A 19,332-nucleotide genomic window follows, 5' to 3' on the forward strand; every position below is an offset into this window, starting at 1 on the left:
GCTGGGTCGCTAGGCTAACTTTAGGTAGTCCCTCCCTGGTGTGCGTATCGTTGTTCAGGCAGGCAGACAGGTAGGTGCAGGTGCAGGTGCACGACCCGAGCCAGTCTACCGGGACGCGCTTTCCTTGCTTGAAGCTAATCAAGCTAGAGCTATCTCATTTCGTCACATCGACAAAGCAACTGCCAACTGCCCGGGGAGGGCAAAAATAGATTCTCAGCTGGAATGGAAAAGGAAGGGACAAGGGAATACATGAAATTTGGGAAGGGATGGATATCAGATATCAGACAGTGCCCCTTCCTTTCCACATCGGTTTCAGGGATACCTTACTACAGTTTCATCTCCAGTTCAAGACATATTCTCTTCTCTTTATCCGTAGTTCTCTTTCACCTTCAACAACCTCGATTGCAATGCATCATGCACCCACTTCGAGATCTCACTCAGGTCACGGTCCATCACTGCCTGTACATACTCCGTACCTAATAGAAGACCGTATCAAACAAACGTCAGTGACCATGTTCTCGTCAATACTCCAATCAGCTATTGAGTCCACTCACCCTCTACAACCGCGCTTCCCAGGAGACACAGCAAGACACACCAACCCACCCAATCGAAACAAGCGTGTTTCTCTCGACTAGTTCGAAGCCAAAAATGCGAACTCACCGATTTCCTCACACCAAAACAAGAGACAGATCCCGACATCATTCGGTCCAAGAAAAAGCAAGCAGCCCACACCGCAACCTCCCGCACTCTAGGTAGCGTACAGTAGCATCTTGCCCCGGTACCAACCCTGTCTCAGCCCAGACATCGTGACTGGGTTTTATGCGGTTTTCCATGTCTCACATCTTGAACCGATCGATTGCGCACTCTGCACAGCTTCCGCCCCAGCCAACAACCCCAGCATATGGGAATCCCTATCGTACAGAATTAGCTGTATTTACGGATACTGTATCTAGGACTCTAGGTACAGTCCAGTACATATGTACTTGATGAGGCTAGCTGGGATACCATACCAATACCCGCCCGCACACGATCAATGAATGCATGAATCGACCTTGTCGATGCCGTCAGTCACTTCTCCGATACCCATGCCAATCCTAGACTACTACCCCGTAACTACCCTTTTCTTCACTTTTCCATTTTCTCGGGCCCCCATAGCTTAGCTGAGCCTCGTCGTCACAATCACCCCATAATCACAATCACATCCACACTTCACCCTCTTTTCTTGTCTCTTTCTCTCACAAGTTGGTTTTGGTCCGCCGCCCTGGGTATCCGCTTGGACACAAGCTTCCACCAGGCGAGATGAAAGGGTGCCACAGATCTTGATTCGCAACAATGTCCCGGCCAGTTCTGTCTCAGGCTCGCCGATAAAGATCATCCTCCTCTATGGTCCTTGTCGTCAAACAGCCCAACCAGCGTGGTTGCTACCTCCGTCTTGAGATGGCGGCGCCGCCTGTGTCCCCGTGAGATCTTGCAGATGCTCCACGGTTCCCGATATTGGAGGTTCAGTCACCAGTGTAGCCCACCCTGGTTCCGTCAACTTGGATGTCGTTGCCCCTACTGCACTGTACGCCTGTGATGGTGGGCTGCGATCTGGTACGGCACAGATCCCCGGTCGACTACGATACGTGGTTCCCAGTCCCTGAGCCTTCTCAATGGGTCCTTTTCTTGTCCCTTCTTATGGCTTATCTTGATTCGTCTGGCCCTGCATTTGCTTTTTCGAGCTGCCCTGTACCATTTGCAGCTCGTACATCCTAAACTCGTCTGTACAAGACCTATATGCCTGCTAGGACATGTCGTCAAGCGAAACGTCCCCGTTTTTGGCACCCAAGTCTTGCCGTACCCATAAAGTGATGCTGGTCTGTTTTTCTTCTGCTCATTCTTTGGCTTGTTGCCTCGCCTCAGGCCGAGTCTGTTCTAAACAAGTGGTTCAGATCTTGCACATGTTGGGTCACACAGCCCAGTGCCCATCCCTCCCTCACTCGCTTGTCCCGGAGAAGCCAGTCAACCAGAATGTGAGTCTTTGGATCATGTCCGGTGACAGATTCCTCCGCCGTGTTGTTTCTTCAGACTCACGGCCGAGTGTCCATATAAGGCCTTCCTGCCCTCCATCGTAGTCCTTATTCCCAGCCCTCCAGACCTCAACAACCCACTGCCACTCACTTCCACTACTCTTCCTCATCAAGCTAGGCATCTCAAACTTGGCACTTATTCTCTCACTATTGGCGTCATTGGTTTGATAGCGCCCTGACTACAAGCTTGTTTAAAGCAGTACAAGTCCATACTGCTTGCTCACACATCCAACACCTTCACCATGGCTCCTCCAAGATCCAGCCGGGTGCGGCCTTCAGAGGTCGCAGCTGATACCAAGAGAAATTTCATTCCACTTGTCAAAAAGAACTATGGCGAGGTTTTCCCACCATACTCCTACCTCTATAGACAGCCCATCATGCAACTCGCCATCCAGCGTCAGAAGCCTACGACTCGGCCACCCTCCTTCAGAATCGAAGTGGGAGACCCAGTCATGAAGGCATTGACATATGCAGCCATGGATACACAACAAAGCGAGGCTATGGGAGGTCCTCGAGTGCGGATTCCGTTCATATGCGCTGCGAATGAACGGAGGCCCGGAGGTGACTGGGAAACTGGATGCGTCGGATATGAGGAGAAGCTATGCCGGCGAAGTAACCTCTCAGCCACATTGAACACGCCATGGCCGAACTCGCCGGAACCCAACAACTACCCGATCCCATCACAGGGTGGCATCTTATCTGATGCTGTTGTGGTTTGTCGTGGACCACATGACCGTTACGACAGGCTGGAGAGCTGGTTTGACCTACCCGTCGTGTCGGTACCACCAACCCGCTGGCCCAAACTCAAAGACAACGGACTCAAGTACTCTTTTGCAGAGGAACGTGAGATGACTCGTGATAAGCTTCGCGGAGCTCTCCGTATCTGTCTTTACAACGGATATGACCGTGTTGTCATTGGGGATTTTGGCTTGGGCAATGGCTACCGCAATCCTCCCCAAGAGCTGGCAGAGCTCTGGCGGGATGTATTGCTCTTCGACCCCGACCTTCGAGGACAGTTTGCATACGTTGTCTTTGTCTTTGAAGATCCACTACAAAGCACAATGCGGCACATCATGGACGAGATTACCAAGAAGGAGAACAAGGGCAAATCTAGGACTGGATCCTCCAGCTCGTCTGGATCAAGCAAAAGCCACAGTAGCGCTCCCGCTGATCGTGAAATTTTCGAGCACGTCTTTAGTGCGAGTGAGGTCGACCGAGTTCTGCGCCAACCTGACCCACGATACGGACTTAACATGATTACAACATGATTGAGTTTGTATCAATCTGAGACAGATTCCAGAACACGGCTTGCCAACCCGAGAGCCGTATCAGCGGAAATCTTGAGTCGGGTTTGTCGACAAAGAAAAACTTGTCTCAGGAAGACGAGCCTATGATGACTCTAAGAGTTAGTCATTTTTTGAGGCCGACCGACTTGGCAGGACCCTTGCGAAACATTTCTTTTTTTATTTTATTTCAACTGTAGTTTTCCCGCATTCTGGCGGTCAACCGAGGAACGACGAAAAGTCAGCGAGCGCTTAGGACAACTATGATACCAACCTCGACGACCAATCGTCCAAGGCCAATTATGAGGCAATGCAATGGATGGAGAATCTACGAGACAGAGACCAGACGAAGTCAGGACAAACGCAGTGTTACGGGAGTCATGTTGGTTGTGGTCATTTGACAAGGAATTTCTTTTTCTTGGTGTTTGGGGCTTGTGTTAGGCGCCTTATTGATTCCCGATCTACAAGTGGCCCTGTTGGGCTCCTGTATCACGAAGAATAAATGATGGTATCGGCGTTGGGTGTGTCACATATATATTTAGCTCAGCTGTTTAAGGAATCTTGTTGCTATCTCATGTCGCACACGGGAACACTGCATGCCCTTTCACAGCCTCGATCTACAATGTCGCTCGAGGGTTTGATGTGGGATGAACTCGGCCGAGACCCCGGTCAGGCTGAGATGTGAACACTTTCTTTATCGGTCCTCAAGCACTGAGAACTTGTCAGGCAGGACAGCAATTCCGAGGCACGATATCTGGATATTAGGTTTCATTGGACGAAACATTCCCTTGCTGAATGAATCCCTTATGTTTCAACTAAACAAGGTGATGTATATAGGTACTGTACGCAAGACTATTCGTCTCATATGACCCACCTATCAGCTCTCTTTGAACGTAGTTGAACCCCGGCTTGCACTGTAGTCACAACGTGCATGCGGGTACCCCCGAAGCAGCCGGAGGATCGATAGGTACTGTGTTTTTCTAAACGAAACAAATGCCAGGGCTGAGTATTAAGTTTAGACTTGTTCGGACTTGCTTCTCCTAAGTTTCCTTAGATGTTTTGTTTATGTGAAGGCAGAAACTTGATCTGACGTGGCCCGGAAGATTTGATGACTTTCAAACATACGAGTCAACTTGATAGGTCAACTACTGTACCTTATGAATCATATGAGGCTGACTACCGATGTCAGGAAGATACCTTGTAAAGGGTTGGATAATCGAGGATTGAGCAGTGATCTTCAACTTGATCATCAAACTACCAATGCAAGATAACGCACACCCCCTGAGTCAACCCCCCGACAACTCATTGATCAAAGATATACATACATACATATATACGTATATCATGAAGCGCTTGAAGTTCAGCCTCGCGTGTAACGACAGGCGGGTCTTTAGCCGCGGATGGCCGCAGGGGAAAAGAAGACTACACTCAACTGGGACAACTGCAGCAGATGCAGACGCAGACGCAAGCAAATGCACGTCGACCATCATGGGTACTTTACTAGCGGCAAATCATGTCCCGCAGAGAATGAATGAGACGAGACGTGGCAGGCAAGGGTTTCGAGTTACATACATACAAGATGCAGTGAATGAGTGCCTTAGTTATGCTTCCCCATGGGCTTGTAAAACATGTTGTCTCCAGCTGTATGTATGTATGTATGTATGTGTGTATGCACCGCAATCTCTGTGTTCCCTTCTCCACCGCCTCTTCAAATCTTGTATCCAAGACAGACTTTGTCAAATAAACGTTGCTCCCTCTCTCGGACTGTTGCACAAATCTCGATTGCGACACCATTACACAACATCAGCATCTCGTTACATCGCAGACCCTTTTCCACGAGGCGCAAAGAACGGTGAAGGGGGCATATGTAGACTGTGATAATAACAAAGAGATAAAACTGCAAAGCGGGGGAGGGTTTGTGTTTCAGAGGAGTCATGCAGAGGAGAGTCATGCAAAGAGGCGAGATGCAGTAACACAAAAATCTGACTGACCGCCTGAAAAAGAGATTGACGAGTGTCTTTTCCTGCAAGGGATAAACACAGCCAGCCAGCCAGCCTTGTTCTGTTCTGTTGTCTTTGCAAGATCAAAGACAAGCATGAATATAATGTTGCGGTGTAAGCTGTATACTTGAGTGTCTCCCATGTTACGGATGGATACATGTATCGTGCAACAACAGACAGGAAGGACACTGTCCATGACATGACTGAGATGGACTCGACGATAATGTGTCGGTGTGTTCGTGCTACCCGCTACCTGTTAACCAAATCATCATCTGTCCTCTCATCCTGTCTCTCTCTTTCTCTCTCTCTTTCTCTCTCTCTTTCTCTCTCTCCCACCAAAGTATTTTGTTTGTTTCTGCTACATTACCCCATAAGATAAACGACCGCTGTTATCAAGATCCGATTCTATTAAGCTGCTGGACTTTTTCAACTACCAATAAGCTGGTCTTAACCCTGCAAAGTTTGACAAGCTTGCCGCCGTGTGCTCCTCGCCCTCCTTCTTACGTTGTCCGCTCAACTACAATTCATGTTAGACCCTTCTGTTGACAAGTCTTGATTAAATGGAACTTACCTCCAACTGAACACCCTTGTGAATGTGTACCAGCCAATCCACGTAACTCTGAGCCTCGTTATTGCGATCTTCCACCAGCATACGGGCAAAGTCAAACTCGGCACCATCAATGCCTTGTCGAGCGAGCTGGATAGTGAGACCCTTTGAACCACGCATCGTTCGGAGGAACTCGATGATGTTGCGGACTTGAGCGTTGAGATGAGTCTCAAGCAGTGGTAGAGCTGATGTGTAGGGGTCAAGACTCTTGAGAGAGTCCTTGTCTTCACCAAACAGATCAGAAATGAGGTTCGGGGAAGTCTGTGAGTGGAACCAAAGGAGGCACTGTTGGCCATTGTCAACCAGATATACGCCACCAGCCTCAACTCGTGAGAATGATGTGCGGATCGCAGGTGGCATCTTGAGATGGCCTGTCTCAGAGTCGGCGAAGCCCTCTTCGGGTGCGAGGTTGTGGATAGGAATCATTCGGGGATACAGGTACAGGCTCAGCTCGAGAGCACCCATAGAACGAAGCATTCGCATCTCATGGACTCTGCGGTCCGAGTTCTCGACACCCCCCTTAAGTGCTCGGCACTTGAGGAGACCAAGAAGGTACATACAGTACTCTTTTAATCGCTCAGGCATAACAAGCTGTCCTGGAGGATGCTGTTGAGCGGCATGCTTTCGATAGCAAGCAAGAACGTCAATAGCCTTCTCACTTAGCCAGTGACGGATATCCTTGAGATTACTTGATGTAGTCGCCAACTTCGTGCTGGCTTCCTTGGCCAGCATACCAATGACAGCGTCTTGATCAACAAACTTGAGGCACTCACGAATACCCTGTTCACGCGCACCCGATTCCTTGGAGGTTTCCGTAACGCTAGCAATAACATTTGAACATCGCACGCGGCGTTCGCCTGAAGCCGTCGTATAGAGTAGGGCGGACTGAAAGTGGGCATCAAGCTTGGAATCTAGCTTGCCATCGTAACTGAAGCTGACACCCATTGCCTTATCAGCATCGATGACGCCAATTTCCAAGTCGGCACCAAAGGTGTGTTGGATAAAGTTGCCATGGTAGCCCGAGACTTGGAGACCGTTAGAGCATCGGACCTTCATGAGAGCTTGGAAACCAGTCTCTCTAGTCACAGCGTGTGAGATCTCGAGTGATAACTTTCGACTATCCCTCGCAGCGATGAAGTTAGGGTAGTAAAAGGACTCTCCGCCAGTGGTTGAGGAAACATGACCTGAAGAAAAATGAGATCAGTATGAGTTTATGACACTTTTAGGGACTGGGCTTACCAATAGTCGCAATATCAAGATAACCACCTGAAGGAGCAGCAAGGAAGAAATCAGCACCGACACCGGAAGCAGCCATCTTCTCGGCAACCTTCTTCCAGGCCGGGTGCTCAGTTGTGTAGAGCTTCTTATCGATTTCGCCTCCAGGGTGATTGCCATTGTCACGCATGAAGAGACGACCAGGGCCCCAGGTTGGCAGCGCAGAGCAAGATGCCACAACCTTACCTCCCGTCGCCTCGAGGGCAGCAAGTGCTGAGTTCAAGGCGGCGAGAAGGGCGGGCTCGGGGTTTTTGATGGTAGAGAACATATCCGGAAGCCTCGTAAGCAGAGAAGTGATCACATCCTTGGATTCATATGGGTCGACAAAGAGTCCCTCGCTCAGAGGAACGAAGGGATCCTCAAGGTCAGGCATGATCATCATCTGAGCTTGATCCAGGGCAGGCTGTAGACTGTTAGTACAAGTTACAGCACAAAGTATCATCTACGACTCACATTGACGTTGTAAAAGTGAATGTCCTTGTCGTACGTGACAAATCCAACCTTGGCGCCTTCTGGTACCCTACGTTTCGGCTCTCCATTCTCATCCAACTCTTGATCTTCACCACCATATAGAGCAACACGGATACCCTCACAGAAAGCCTCGACATAACCCTTGTTGTAAGATTCTTGGGTTACATCGATAAGGAACAACCATCGCAATCCTACGGGCTCCCTGGTCCAGTACTCCTTAGGCACCACAAACTCTACAGTTCCTCGGTGAAGCTCGGGTCGAGTGTCACGATCAACTCGGACACCCTGTGGGTTGGTCGCAGAGAAATATTCGGGAGGAGTGTCGTTGGGGTATGCGCAGAGGTTGCAGACAAACTTGTTTCCACCCGAACGGAACATCATAAAGGGGTTCATATAAGCTCGGCATCGTCTGCATCGTGGGGGTCCAGCTTCACCAAAGTCGAGGACAGGAATTTCGGCTTCTCCAGCCTGCAGAGGGGCTAGCGGCTGCAGCAAGAGTCCCAGAGAAAGGCCAGTGGCCTGTAGAGCGTCCTGAGTAGTGGGGATGTTGTTGAGTGTGAGTCGAGTGTACTTCGGTGACGAGTTGCCCTGGTCGTAGGCAACAAACGAAACGGTCGAGGGAGGAGGGACATGTCGTTCGAAGGTGGGATAGACGTTCTTGAGGTAGTACTGTTGGATCGCATCTCGCGAGGCTGGTACGCTGGGCATGTCGTCAGGTGACACTCCCTTGGGTCCGCTGGTAGACACTGAGGCTGTACCGAGACCCTCGCCGACACCGGGTGTTCCAGCAACAGGCCCAGGGCCAAATGTTGGGTTAAGTGGCGCACTAAATTGGCTCTGACTTTGCATCTGAGGAGTTCCCTGGGGGCTTCCAAATTGACCCCCAAAACCGGGACCGCCAGGAACGCTGTCGAGAAACTGTGTAGCTGAGGTCCCTTGGGGAGGCATGCCATTGAAGGCTTGCGAGGAGCCGGTAGGTTCAACGGTGTGGTATGCATGACGATCCTTCTTCTTCCTTCTCGCTGTGCCGTGTCCATCTCCCAAGTTCATTCCACCAAGCTGAGCAGCCAGTGTAGCATCTTGTGATGGGGGAGCTTGACCTGGAGGAGCCTGAGTCTGAGGAGGTGCATAACCATATCCGGGAGCTGGTGCGGGAGAGCCAGTCATGGGCGGAGGCGCTTGCTGGCCTCCAAGATACTGGGGTGCTCCATATGGTGATGCTTGTTGTTGGTAAGGTGAAGGAGCGATTGGCGGTTGGAACTGTTGCGCAGAGGGTTGAGATGTTCGGTTAGGATCATTGTCGTCGATAACCTCGCCGTGTCCGAGAGCGTGGTACTGAGCGTAGTCGGCCATTGCGACGTTGAGGCTCGAGAAGCGAAAGGGACGAAAGTATCGAGGACGAGTATCGATCTATCGGATGAGCCGTGTGCCCAGTAAAGGAGACGTGGGGCAATGAAATGTACCGTAGGATGATGGATGGCGGTAGCTAAAGCTTCAGTAACATGAGACAAGAGAATTCGACAAAGAAATTATATGCAGAAAATCACGAACATGGTCTCCCAAGTTCGCACCCAAGCTGAAGATCTTCTTTTTCCTTCACTGAGGATTTCGGTAGCAGAATCGAGATGCTATCGTTGATGATAGGTGTCCTGCCTGCCTCGCTGGCCTTTTCTGGTGCACCTTCCGGTTGGACATTCTGGGCGATCGTGTTCCGTGTCCCACCTTACTCTGATTGGTAAGGCTTGGAGTATAAATTAGGATTTGCACTGTACATGTGGACTGTGATCTATAAGACGGGTCATGTGATGCTATAGCAGCAATTGATAAGTGCAAGTAATGATGCGCGTAGCCAACGATGTGATGCCATCGGTCTCACTCAACAACTGGATAAATTATTCTGTGTGTGAATTCATAATAGGGGCTTATAAAATCATATGAAGAGCCGCAAAGACATTTGCCATGCGGGCTCAACTTGGGAGGGAACTCGCCCCAATGTGTTGATGCTAACCTACACCTGACAGACCTGTAAAGCCGTTGGCTTTTGTAACAGTCCCGTCTTCCTGCAAGCTCGTGGGAGCACTAGAGGTAGTTCCGCTCTCTATGTTGTTTCAAGTACCCCCGATTGCTGTTTTACTATACCAATTATCTTTGTAGATGCTGTACTGGCTGTATCGATGTCAGAGATAGGATTGTCATGGATAACGATATTCACTGATAAGCTGTATCTTTAGAAACAAGATAGAGATCATTGCAGAAGGGTAGTGACCTTTTACCACAAACTCAGACAGTGCAAACACAGGCTCTCGGTGCAACAGGCCCATAAACGAATTACTAGTGTTCCTGTTTGAAGACAGGCCCAAGCCATGCCTGGGAAGCCCGCGATCAGGTGGGGTGGATGATCACGTCCTTACCACTAACATAACAGCGAGCAAAGTAGTGTGCAGATATCAAGTCAAGGTCAACACTAATATATTAAGATAGACAGACAGATATCTACAAAAGCTGGAGTATGTTTCATCTGATTTAGTGCCCAGACGATAAGGCTGTTGAATTGGGCGCAAGCTCTCATGATGCCACGTCCTGCCCCTCACTTGACGTAACGCGTCAATTGCAACGATGAAGCCCGAGATGAAGCTTCGAAGTGACTAGAAAAATCATTTCGATGAGGTTACAGGATGTTGACTCCATCCTCCCTTAAGTGTTGTAAGTAAGCTAAAGACCAATATAGAATGACGAAGAATAGCAATTGTCCAAAGTCAGATCTATCGTACACGCTTTAGTAAGTATGAACAGCAAGCATTACGGACATTGATTAGTTTGCTATAAGTGCCGCTTAATCCAACATGAAAAAAGTAATACCCATCATACTAAGAAAAAGTATGAAGTAGAAATTGAAAGAAGCACCTAAATGAGAGATCATGAGATGTGTGGATGCGAATCGTAGACTATTCACCATTCTGTGTTGCTTCTTTGACGCCTCCGACCGTGTAAGTCGTGATGCAACATCTTCGCCCTCTCAAGAGCCGATGGTGATATTTTATTCAACAAAAAAAAAGTCAAAATGTACTCAAGTTGCATCTGCATACTTCCCGACGACTAAATGATGCAAAATTGGCTTGTGGTGTGGTGTGTGGTGGTTTAGCGATCGGACAGTGGTGGGATGCGGATAGCTTCAGAAACGACGCGCGATGTTGAGAAATGGACTTGTGAGTGACTTTGAGCGATATGGATCATATTCTTATCGAAACGAGCCGGGATAACGTAGAAACTACACTATAATGGTCGCTGTTTCTTAAAAAGACATTGGAAAGCTTCACATGAGCATATTCATCACTGTATCAGTCGTAAATCGGAATGCGACAACGAGCATGGCTCATTCAATGGCCGCTCAACGGCTCTCGAGCGAGAAGGAAGCCTCATGTATCAGTCGCAACGAGCCAGCGAATCCTCCACCTAATTTGGAACGCAAAAGATTGCCCGAGACTCGCAGGAAGACAAAGAAATCAAGTCATTCATCTCTTGACAATGGTTGTCGAAGAAGCGAGAGAATCGAGGGAAATGGATGCTCGGGGGCATGAGTTGCGCTCGCATTTTGCCAGACTCTAGATCACACAGAGGTACACCTCACCCGAGGTGATGTCTGGGCCGGCCAATCAGAAAAATGGTCACTTGCCCAATATTATTTTGGCATTTTTGGTGCCCCATTTTCTCAAGTGCCATATCTTGGAGGGTCCAGGCTTGGCATCTCTCTAACTTTGATGAGCTGGGTGTGGCTGGACCGAAATAGTGCAAGAGGCTGTGAGTTATGCAGCGAGCTGCGGCCAATCCAGAAGCCCGATAAGAAAGTTCACGTGCTCTGTGAAGATCTTGACGCTCTTGTGCGCTGTTTTGTGCAATGGCATGCCAGCGGGTGCTAAGTGTGCATGCGCATTTTTAGTGTGGCGCTTTAAAATGCCCCTCCTCCCAATCGGGGCTAGTGGGGCTATGGCAGGTGAGCAAGACGGGAGAGTCGCGAAGATGTAAGAGGAGAGCAGCACAGGAGCAGGAGCTTGGGGAGGAGAGTGATTGCGCTCTGCCCCCGCCGAATATATAAACATGGCCCATCCCCTCCACGCGCCCGACCAAGATAGTTCTACTCGTCGTTTGCTCTCTCGTCTCTTAAACGTCTTCCAAAGCCTTCAATCGTCTTCAAACGTCTTTGTCGCGTCTCATTTATCGCCTCAACTCCACGTCTTTATTCAAAGCATCTCAACCCACACAATCCACCACAATGCCTGCCAAAGCCGCTGCCGCCGCTCCCAAGAAGTCTGGCCACGCCAGTTATCAGGTGAGTCCATTCATTCTGAAGATATTTCTTCTGGATTTGTCGCTAACACATCTATTTCAGGACATGATCACTGATGCCATTGTCAACGTATGTGTATTCTGAAAGCTACCCATTCATGTCGCGTCCATCATCGCGCACTCAGTCTTCGGTCGCGGATGAGGCTATCGCCACGCGCCCGACCGACCATTTTACCTCGTTCATTCTCTTTTATTCGTTTTCACTCACTAACGTATTTTCTTTGCATCCAACAGCTCAAGGACCGAAAGGGCTCTAGGTAAGCTTCATTTTTCAATTATCTTCTTCGTCGCGCAACGCACTCACGCCGTCGCCTTTCCCTTCCCTCTTTCCCACCAGTTGCTGACTCGCCACACAGCCGTCAATCCTTGAAGAAGTATGTCAAGGCCAACAACACTCTCAATGTCACCGACAACATGTTCGACTCTCTCTTCAACAAGGCCTTGAAGGCTGGTGTCGACAAGGGTGTCTTTGAGCAGCCCAAGGGTCCTTCCGGTGGTACCAAGCTCGCCAAGAAGCAACCTGAGGCTAAGAAGCCCGCTGCTCCTAAGAAGCCCGCTGCCGAGAAGAAGGAGGCCGCTGAGAAGCCTGCTGTCAAGAAGCCCGCTGCTAAGAAGACCGCCGCCCCTAAGAAGGCTACTACCGAAAAGAAGGCTGCTGCCCCCAAGAAGGCCGCCGCTGAGAAGAAGACCACTGAGAAGAAGGCTGAAAAGGCTGAGAAGGCTGAAAAGCCTGCTCCTGCCAAGAAGCCCGCTGCCCCCAAGAAGGCTGTTGCTACCAAAAAGGTATGTGTTGACTCAGCTGCTCTCGCACCACATCCTCTAACATTTTATCCAGGCCGACAAGGCTGAGAAGCCCGAGACAGCTCTTACAAAGACAAAGACAGGTCGCGTCACCAAGACCACCAAGGCAGCACCTGCAAAGAAGCCTGCTGCACCTAAGAAGGCAGCACCCAAGAAGGCCGCTGCCAAGGCGTAAATGATGCTGAGCAGTATTGAACTTTAATTAATGACGGCCACGGCGTTAAAGGATCTGTTCACGGCAAGGGTACGGCAAGTAAGGCTACTGGTATTTTGATGGTTTGGTTCGGAGCGCGGGATTATCGACTGTTTGTTTACACGTGCACGCGGAGAGTCGCGTCTGTATGATTCTACCCTCAGCCATCTCATTATGTTGCAGGTGGTACACTAGAAGTGAGGGTCATTTGTATGCGATTTTGTCCCCTGTATTATCTTATATGACACGGCACAGTCTTTTTACGGTGTGTCATGGTTCGAAACAATGCTGGAGGGGACGGTCGGCGTGTTTTTGGAGAGGGCAAAAGTCTCGGTTGTGGGTGAGGAAGGGTTGTTTGCGATTATACCACTGTCGCTGTTTTGAGTTATTCGGTTTGAACTACGAAATGAACATTTTTCAAAATTCCTCTTCATTCCATGACAATCGAAGATTTTCGGATATTCCGTGAGACATGAGCGAGCGCGATTATGGGACGCGCTGTCCGAAGGGCTTGTTTACATGGGTTGAGTGAAGCGTGTCTCGACTCTTGCCAAGGGGTTTCACGTGGGTCGTCAACATGTTCTGACTGACGAACGAAATAATAGATTACCTACGTGGAGGAAAAGGCTGTCTTGGGCGCCTAGCGCTTTAGATGGGTATGAAACGAACGCAGTCTAAGACGATAGTTGCCTGTTGGTGGTCTGAAAACTGTAGAGTTTTTACGCGTCAGCCTTGTTCTGCGTGTAAGTGAGCTCTGCTATATTCGTGTTCGCAGTTTTTTAAGCGCGAGTGCACATTCCAAGCCCTACTCGCTACAGTAGGATTGTTGCCTCGAGACAAGAGCTTTCTAGTCGTTCATCATAGTTGTCATCTTGCCTTGGCTGAGGTATTGGCACTCGCCGCCATATCATGGTTCGCTGACCTGCTGGTGAGGAATTGTAGTCGAGAAAAGTGGAACCATGAAACTTTTGGATTGGCACCCGTGGTGTCTCCCTAGGTAAAGAGACAACTCACTCCTCAAGTCTGAGGTACCAGTAGCTCTAGTATGGATTTTATGGATGTGAGTAGGAGGACACTCAGGAATACTTTAGAAGGGTCTTAGTAAGGAGTGCCATTCACAGATGACATGATAACTCATTTGTCGGCCTATGTGGTCAAGATGTTGAGTCTACAGTACTCTTCGCACATCCTCAGCAAGACACAGACAGATTGGGTCTCAGCGTCTATTTTCGAAACTGTGTCGTCCGGGGCGTGAGATGAGACATTTCAGCTACGGTTATCGACCTGTCGTCACAACTCACGTGCCTCAGGTCCCAACGTGAAGCTTAACCAAGCTCTCGTACCTGTACTTCCTTGCAGCGTAGATTACCGAGCGAAGAGCTATGACAGTACGTATCCTGCTTGTAGGGACCACAATGCCCAACGTCAGCGGTATTTCTGCCCCTCGTAAGCTCCCGGCTGGTCCGTGCTTCTTCATGCCCGTCAATGATCATCGCCTGTTCGTTCTGTTTCGTTCTCTTGAGTCGACTCTGTTCGTTGTCTCTCTCCCCTGTCCTATCCTGCCCTGTCCGTCAGTCCAGCCTATGTAAGATAGGCTTCTGTTTCGTGCCACGGACGGTTTATCCCCTGAAAGTGACTCGATTTCTGTGCTGGGCCCAGGCACCGTTAGCGATAAGATATTGACCCTGGGGCCTGAAGGCGCTGACGACTTCAGCCCACTTTGGACGCCTCTTGTGTGGCATCGCCAGATTTCTTTTCCTTTCCCCAGTGACTCAACAACTCGTTTGGTACAAGCAACTGTTCAGGTTGTGTGTGCTTAAGCATTCTTGCTGCGACGTTCCCCTCCAGCTCCTGACCGATCGTTCCGGGGGCCACTTGCTCCGCTGTGTTACGCCTGAACCTCAATTTCCTCACAAGGCTACTGGTTGGTACCTTGCCTACAAGACCCGTGCTTCTTTGACCTCAAAATCCTACTATTGTCTTGTTTTGCCTCGTTTCCGTCTCATCTGCGCTGCGCTGTTATTATATCGCTTCCATTGCCGCCTAATCTCCTCCACTCGGTTTCCCTGTCTTGTCCGCCGACCCAAGCTCTTGCCCGGCTGTGCCGAAGATGGCGGGCAGTCTCTGTTTGCATGCGCCTTGACCTATTATCGCATCAGAATCACCTCTCCATCTCCCCTGTGACGGAGACGATAAGCTCCAACTATAGCAGAACGAGACGAGACAGGCCTAAAAAGATCACCTGAGCCGATCGCGCAGAAAAATCTAGTCACTATGGCATCGTCTAATCCGTTTCGCAAGAGTGCTGCCATGACAGTAGACTCAGCTTCCTTTCCCAACTCAACATCCTCCGCCGCTTCTCGTTTCCCTGCTCTCGATCAGATTGAAACAGCGCCTACTCCACCGCCTCCGACCAGCTTTCAGCAAGTTGGCTCTTCAACAATTGACTCGAAATCTAAGATTACCAAAAAAGTCCGTGTACTATCACCCCCGCCGCTGTCTCCCGACTCTGCCGAATGGGCATTTGCGGCACCTTCTATTGCGCAACAGACTGCGAACCAACAAAATGAGGACGATCCGTTCGATGCAACGTCTACCGATGACAGCGACCGCGAAATGGTAGCTGCGGCTGCCCGTGGCTATGCTCCGAATGGCGGTCAGGGCATAGGGAACCCATTCAGCAAGACATTACGCAGCGTTGATTCCCCTGTCGCAGAACAAAAGCTTGAGCATGAGCGCAAAGAAGAAGGCCATGCCCTTAAAGCTGCTAATACAGCCAGAAGGTCTCTAGACGTCAATTCTTTCAAGCGATTACTGATGACGGGTAATACGGAGTCGGACAAGTCTTCGCCGCCGAAAATCCGACAGTCGATGCCGTCACCAGCCAAGAACACAAAAGACCGACCGTCTGTTTTCCGAAGAATTTCACATGATGATTCCAAAGATATATCGGCCCCCGAGAACGCACTCCAAGAGGCATCACTCATATCTGAAGAAGCCTCGGATACCCCGGAAGATGATATCGATCAAGAGAACGTTTCTGACTCAAGCGCTTCTGCCCAACTGAGCTCAAAGAACAGCAAGAGACCGCCGCCGCCACCTAGCTCGCGACATGGCAAGTCCATTAAGCTGGATCTGGTTGGTCAGGCATCTCGAGAACCTCTTGCGACACTGTCATCAGATATGAACAAACCACTTCCGCCCGCGCCGGTCAGAAGAAGTATGGAAGAAGGAGGCGACTCGCCGTTTGACCGTGAAGCAGCTGGCAAAGTTCCAGAGGCTGAAGGTGATGTGAGTTTGGCATCGCCAGAACCATCAGGTGGCAGCCGAAAAGCAGTTCCTGCACCACCACCTCGACGAGGTCACGCGAGAGGAGAGAGCAAGGTCTATGCGTCTGGTCTAGGCTTGACACAGCAGCAATTTGTGCACAATGAAGAGAACTTGTCACGGTCATCGTCTATGAGATCCCGACCTGAACACAACCGACGTGACTCACATGCAGCGGCACCTCCACCACCGCCACCAAGATCTCATCACACCTCGAGACAGTCGACGCAGATACCATTGGGGGTGGCCTCAAGCCTCACGGATTTGAGCCAATCGTCATCATCTCCGGCTCCATCACTGGATATCGATATGAGCACCACCTCTACGCCATCGCAGCTGCGTCAATCTTCCACAGTCGACTTAACACCCCCGAGAGATACGCACTCAGGAACACATCAGCCCGTGACGACAACAAAATCTTGGGCTCCACCACCACCACCACCACCTGCGCGAAACACATCTGTTCGACGGCCTGCGAGTATCAGAAGTGTTGACAGCAGTAGTCGGCGGATTTCATTCGAAGCAAAACCTCATAATCAGATGGCACCCCCTCCACCACCTCCAAGGCAACGAGGCAGCAGCCGTGGCAGCGTCGATGGACCTCGGAGGACGAGTCTTGATGGTGTAGGGAAGGCTGGATCGAGTCAAGTGGCCGAGGAGGAGCCTGACAGTGTCGCAGCGACAGTCGGCTCGGGTCCCACATCTCCGCAATCGGCAAACGAGCCAGGGAAGAGTGTTGACATCTTGGCTGACCTGGACGCACTACAAAGAGAGGTGGACGCCCTGCGGGGGAAACTGGGATGACGAGGTGCACGCATACATACGACGGAGATGCATGCATGCATGAAAGTGAATGGAAGCATGTTGGGATGTGTTGATGGTTGTACAAAAGAGGAGCGTGGCGACATGCAGTCGAAGCTTTAGTCTTGCTGGAGTGGGAGCTGAGGACGAAGGAGGCAAAGGAAGGAAGGAAGAAAGAAAGAAAGAAAGAAAGAAAGAAAGAAAGAAAGAAAGAAAGAAAGAGAGAACATAATATCCATGGATGTGACATTATGCGGGCGTTTTGATGGACAGGACTCTGGCACGATAGAGTTGTGTGGTTGGTCTTTGTTCTACTTTTTCTGTATGGGAAAAGGTGTTGTAGATGAATATCATGATGTCAGGCATGGCGAGTTGATTGAGTTGTCAGATCAGAGACAGAAGTTAGCATAATGGAAGTGATGTTTGACGATCATGATGAGAGTCGAGGATTGTATGTATGCATTCAGTCGTACTCTTGGATGACCGTATTGGTGTACTGTAGTGCTCGCCTCTACTCAGCCACCAGGACACATACATACAGTACAGTATACAACACACACAAACACACTACCGGTGAACTTAGATATGAGTCGTCAGGGAGACCCTGGTCATGAGCTAGCAGTTTAGCAGTTTGGCGTCTGAACCCCGAAGGATCCGTGACAGTTGAAACAGATGACCATGAAAGTGTAATTGTTTCTAGTGAGCGAGCACGGGAGGATAACAATATTATTGTAAGTAGTTGTGAACGCTGAATAATTAGCATTCTACTACTTGCCTAGCTATTCTTTTCTGTCCCTTTCCATGTGCGTACATATATTTATTTGTCGTCTACTCACTTCGTCATGTCGTATTGGACGACATGATCAACGTGGTGAGAGGGGGGAGGGAGGGAGGGAGGGAGGGGCCTCTCTGTGGCTTGTGATTGGGGGCAATGATCTTCACTGCGACTAGGGGAATTTTGCCAGAGGGCGCACGGGATGGAGGGTTCTTTTTTTCGAGAAGGTCTGCCAGGGACAAGGATCTTCACTGCTACTGTAAGAGTACCTACCGAGACGCGAGAGTAACACATCTCTGCTCCAACAAAGACCAAGTAAGGTATCGTAACCTGGACGTCCACTCGATGAGGCGAGTCGGTGAGGGGAAGGGCCAAAGCACGACATACATACTAACCTATCTATCACTTTATACAGCTTAAAGATATTGATACCTAGGTACAGTTCGAAGCTAACGGTAGTCCCTTGTTGTGAGTTGGTGACTAATACCATGTACCTGGTTCATTTGCCATGCCATACCATAATGGACAGGCGGTATATACTAGCAAGTTGATGCAACAGATCCCACTTGGACCCAGACGGCGACAGCGAGAGTGACCCCTCTTCTTCAAACGGTCAAACGGGTCGAGGTACAACTAAGTCAGAGCCTAAGAGAGCTAACAAGCTGTAAGTGAGTGTGAGTGAGGGGACCTTGCTTGTATGGATGGATGGAGACGTCCCCATCACGACAGCTCTGCTTGTGTCACGCACGCACACTCTCTGTCCCTCTCCCTCTCCTAGGTACGGTAATGCAATGCACTCTCAGTGCATTTACCAATCTATCTGAGGTAGGTATAGTACCTCTTAAATAACCCAGCAAGGTAGCACTCGCCTTATCTTACCTCACTCCTCCTCCTCCTCCTCCTCTTCTTCTCACATTATTTCCCTCGTTATTATAACAACATCAACTTCCCTTCTTCTCTGCAAATACTTAAACTCATCCCTCCCCATAGATCTCGACATTTTCTTGACAACAATCCTCTTTAATCAGCATCTCTCTTGTCTTCTCTTCCTTCTCTTGTTGGACCCATCTCTGTATCTAAGACTCATCTACATTTACATGCCTCTTTGTCTCTTCTACCGTCTCGCCCGTGCTGTCTCGACCCTCTTCTCCTTGACTCTCTCATGAGATACTCGATCAATCTCACTTCCACTCATCACACAAACTCACAATGTGCTACGCAAACCTCGGAACTCTCATCTGTCAAGCCTGCGGCCGCCGCGTCGGAGAACAACCCGTAGGAACATCACCCTGCCTCGCCGTCTGCGGTAAATACGTCTCACGAGTTACTGGCACCGTAGTCAGCGGCGAGTGCGGTGTATGCAGCGATGCAAAAGAGCAGAGGAGC

At 49.9% G+C, this 19,332-nt stretch overlaps 4 protein-coding genes across 4 annotated transcripts; 3 read left to right on the forward strand and 1 right to left on the reverse strand.

Annotated features, from left to right (window-relative positions):
* Positions 1–2,311: 2,311 nt before the first annotated feature.
* Positions 2,312–3,337, forward strand: FSUBG_627 (uncharacterized protein; the record flags this gene model as incomplete). The annotated part of the gene is made up of 1 exon (XM_036684450.1): positions 2,312–3,337. One exon carries the CDS (start codon positions 2,312–2,314, stop codon positions 3,335–3,337), a length of 1,026 nt encoding a protein of 341 aa, XP_036543644.1.
* Positions 3,338–5,782: 2,445 nt separating this feature from the next.
* On the reverse strand, positions 5,783–9,058 carry FSUBG_628 (COPII coated vesicle component SEC24; the record flags this gene model as incomplete). The annotated part of the gene is made up of 4 exons (XM_036684461.1): positions 5,783–5,869; positions 5,924–7,143; positions 7,199–7,637; positions 7,688–9,058. The coding sequence occupies 4 exons, from the start codon at positions 9,056–9,058 to the stop codon at positions 5,783–5,785; spliced, it is 3,117 nt and encodes a 1,038-aa protein (XP_036543645.1).
* Positions 9,059–11,975: 2,917 nt separating this feature from the next.
* On the forward strand, positions 11,976–13,025 carry FSUBG_629 (histone H1 5; the record flags this gene model as incomplete). Its single annotated transcript, XM_036684472.1, has 5 exons — positions 11,976–12,032; positions 12,093–12,119; positions 12,284–12,306; positions 12,406–12,832; positions 12,885–13,025. The coding sequence occupies 5 exons, from the start codon at positions 11,976–11,978 to the stop codon at positions 13,023–13,025; spliced, it is 675 nt and encodes a 224-aa protein (XP_036543646.1).
* Positions 13,026–15,317: 2,292 nt separating this feature from the next.
* Positions 15,318–17,174, forward strand: FSUBG_630 (uncharacterized protein; the record flags this gene model as incomplete). Its single annotated transcript, XM_036684484.1, has 1 exon — positions 15,318–17,174. The coding sequence occupies one exon, from the start codon at positions 15,318–15,320 to the stop codon at positions 17,172–17,174; it is 1,857 nt and encodes a 618-aa protein (XP_036543647.1).
* Positions 17,175–19,332: the final 2,158 nt, after the last annotated feature.

The sequence above is a fragment of the Fusarium subglutinans genome (genome assembly GCF_013396075.1).
Source record: "Fusarium subglutinans strain NRRL 66333 chromosome Unknown NRRL66333_c0000003, whole genome shotgun sequence".
Classification (NCBI taxonomy): domain Eukaryota; kingdom Fungi; phylum Ascomycota; class Sordariomycetes; order Hypocreales; family Nectriaceae; genus Fusarium; species Fusarium subglutinans.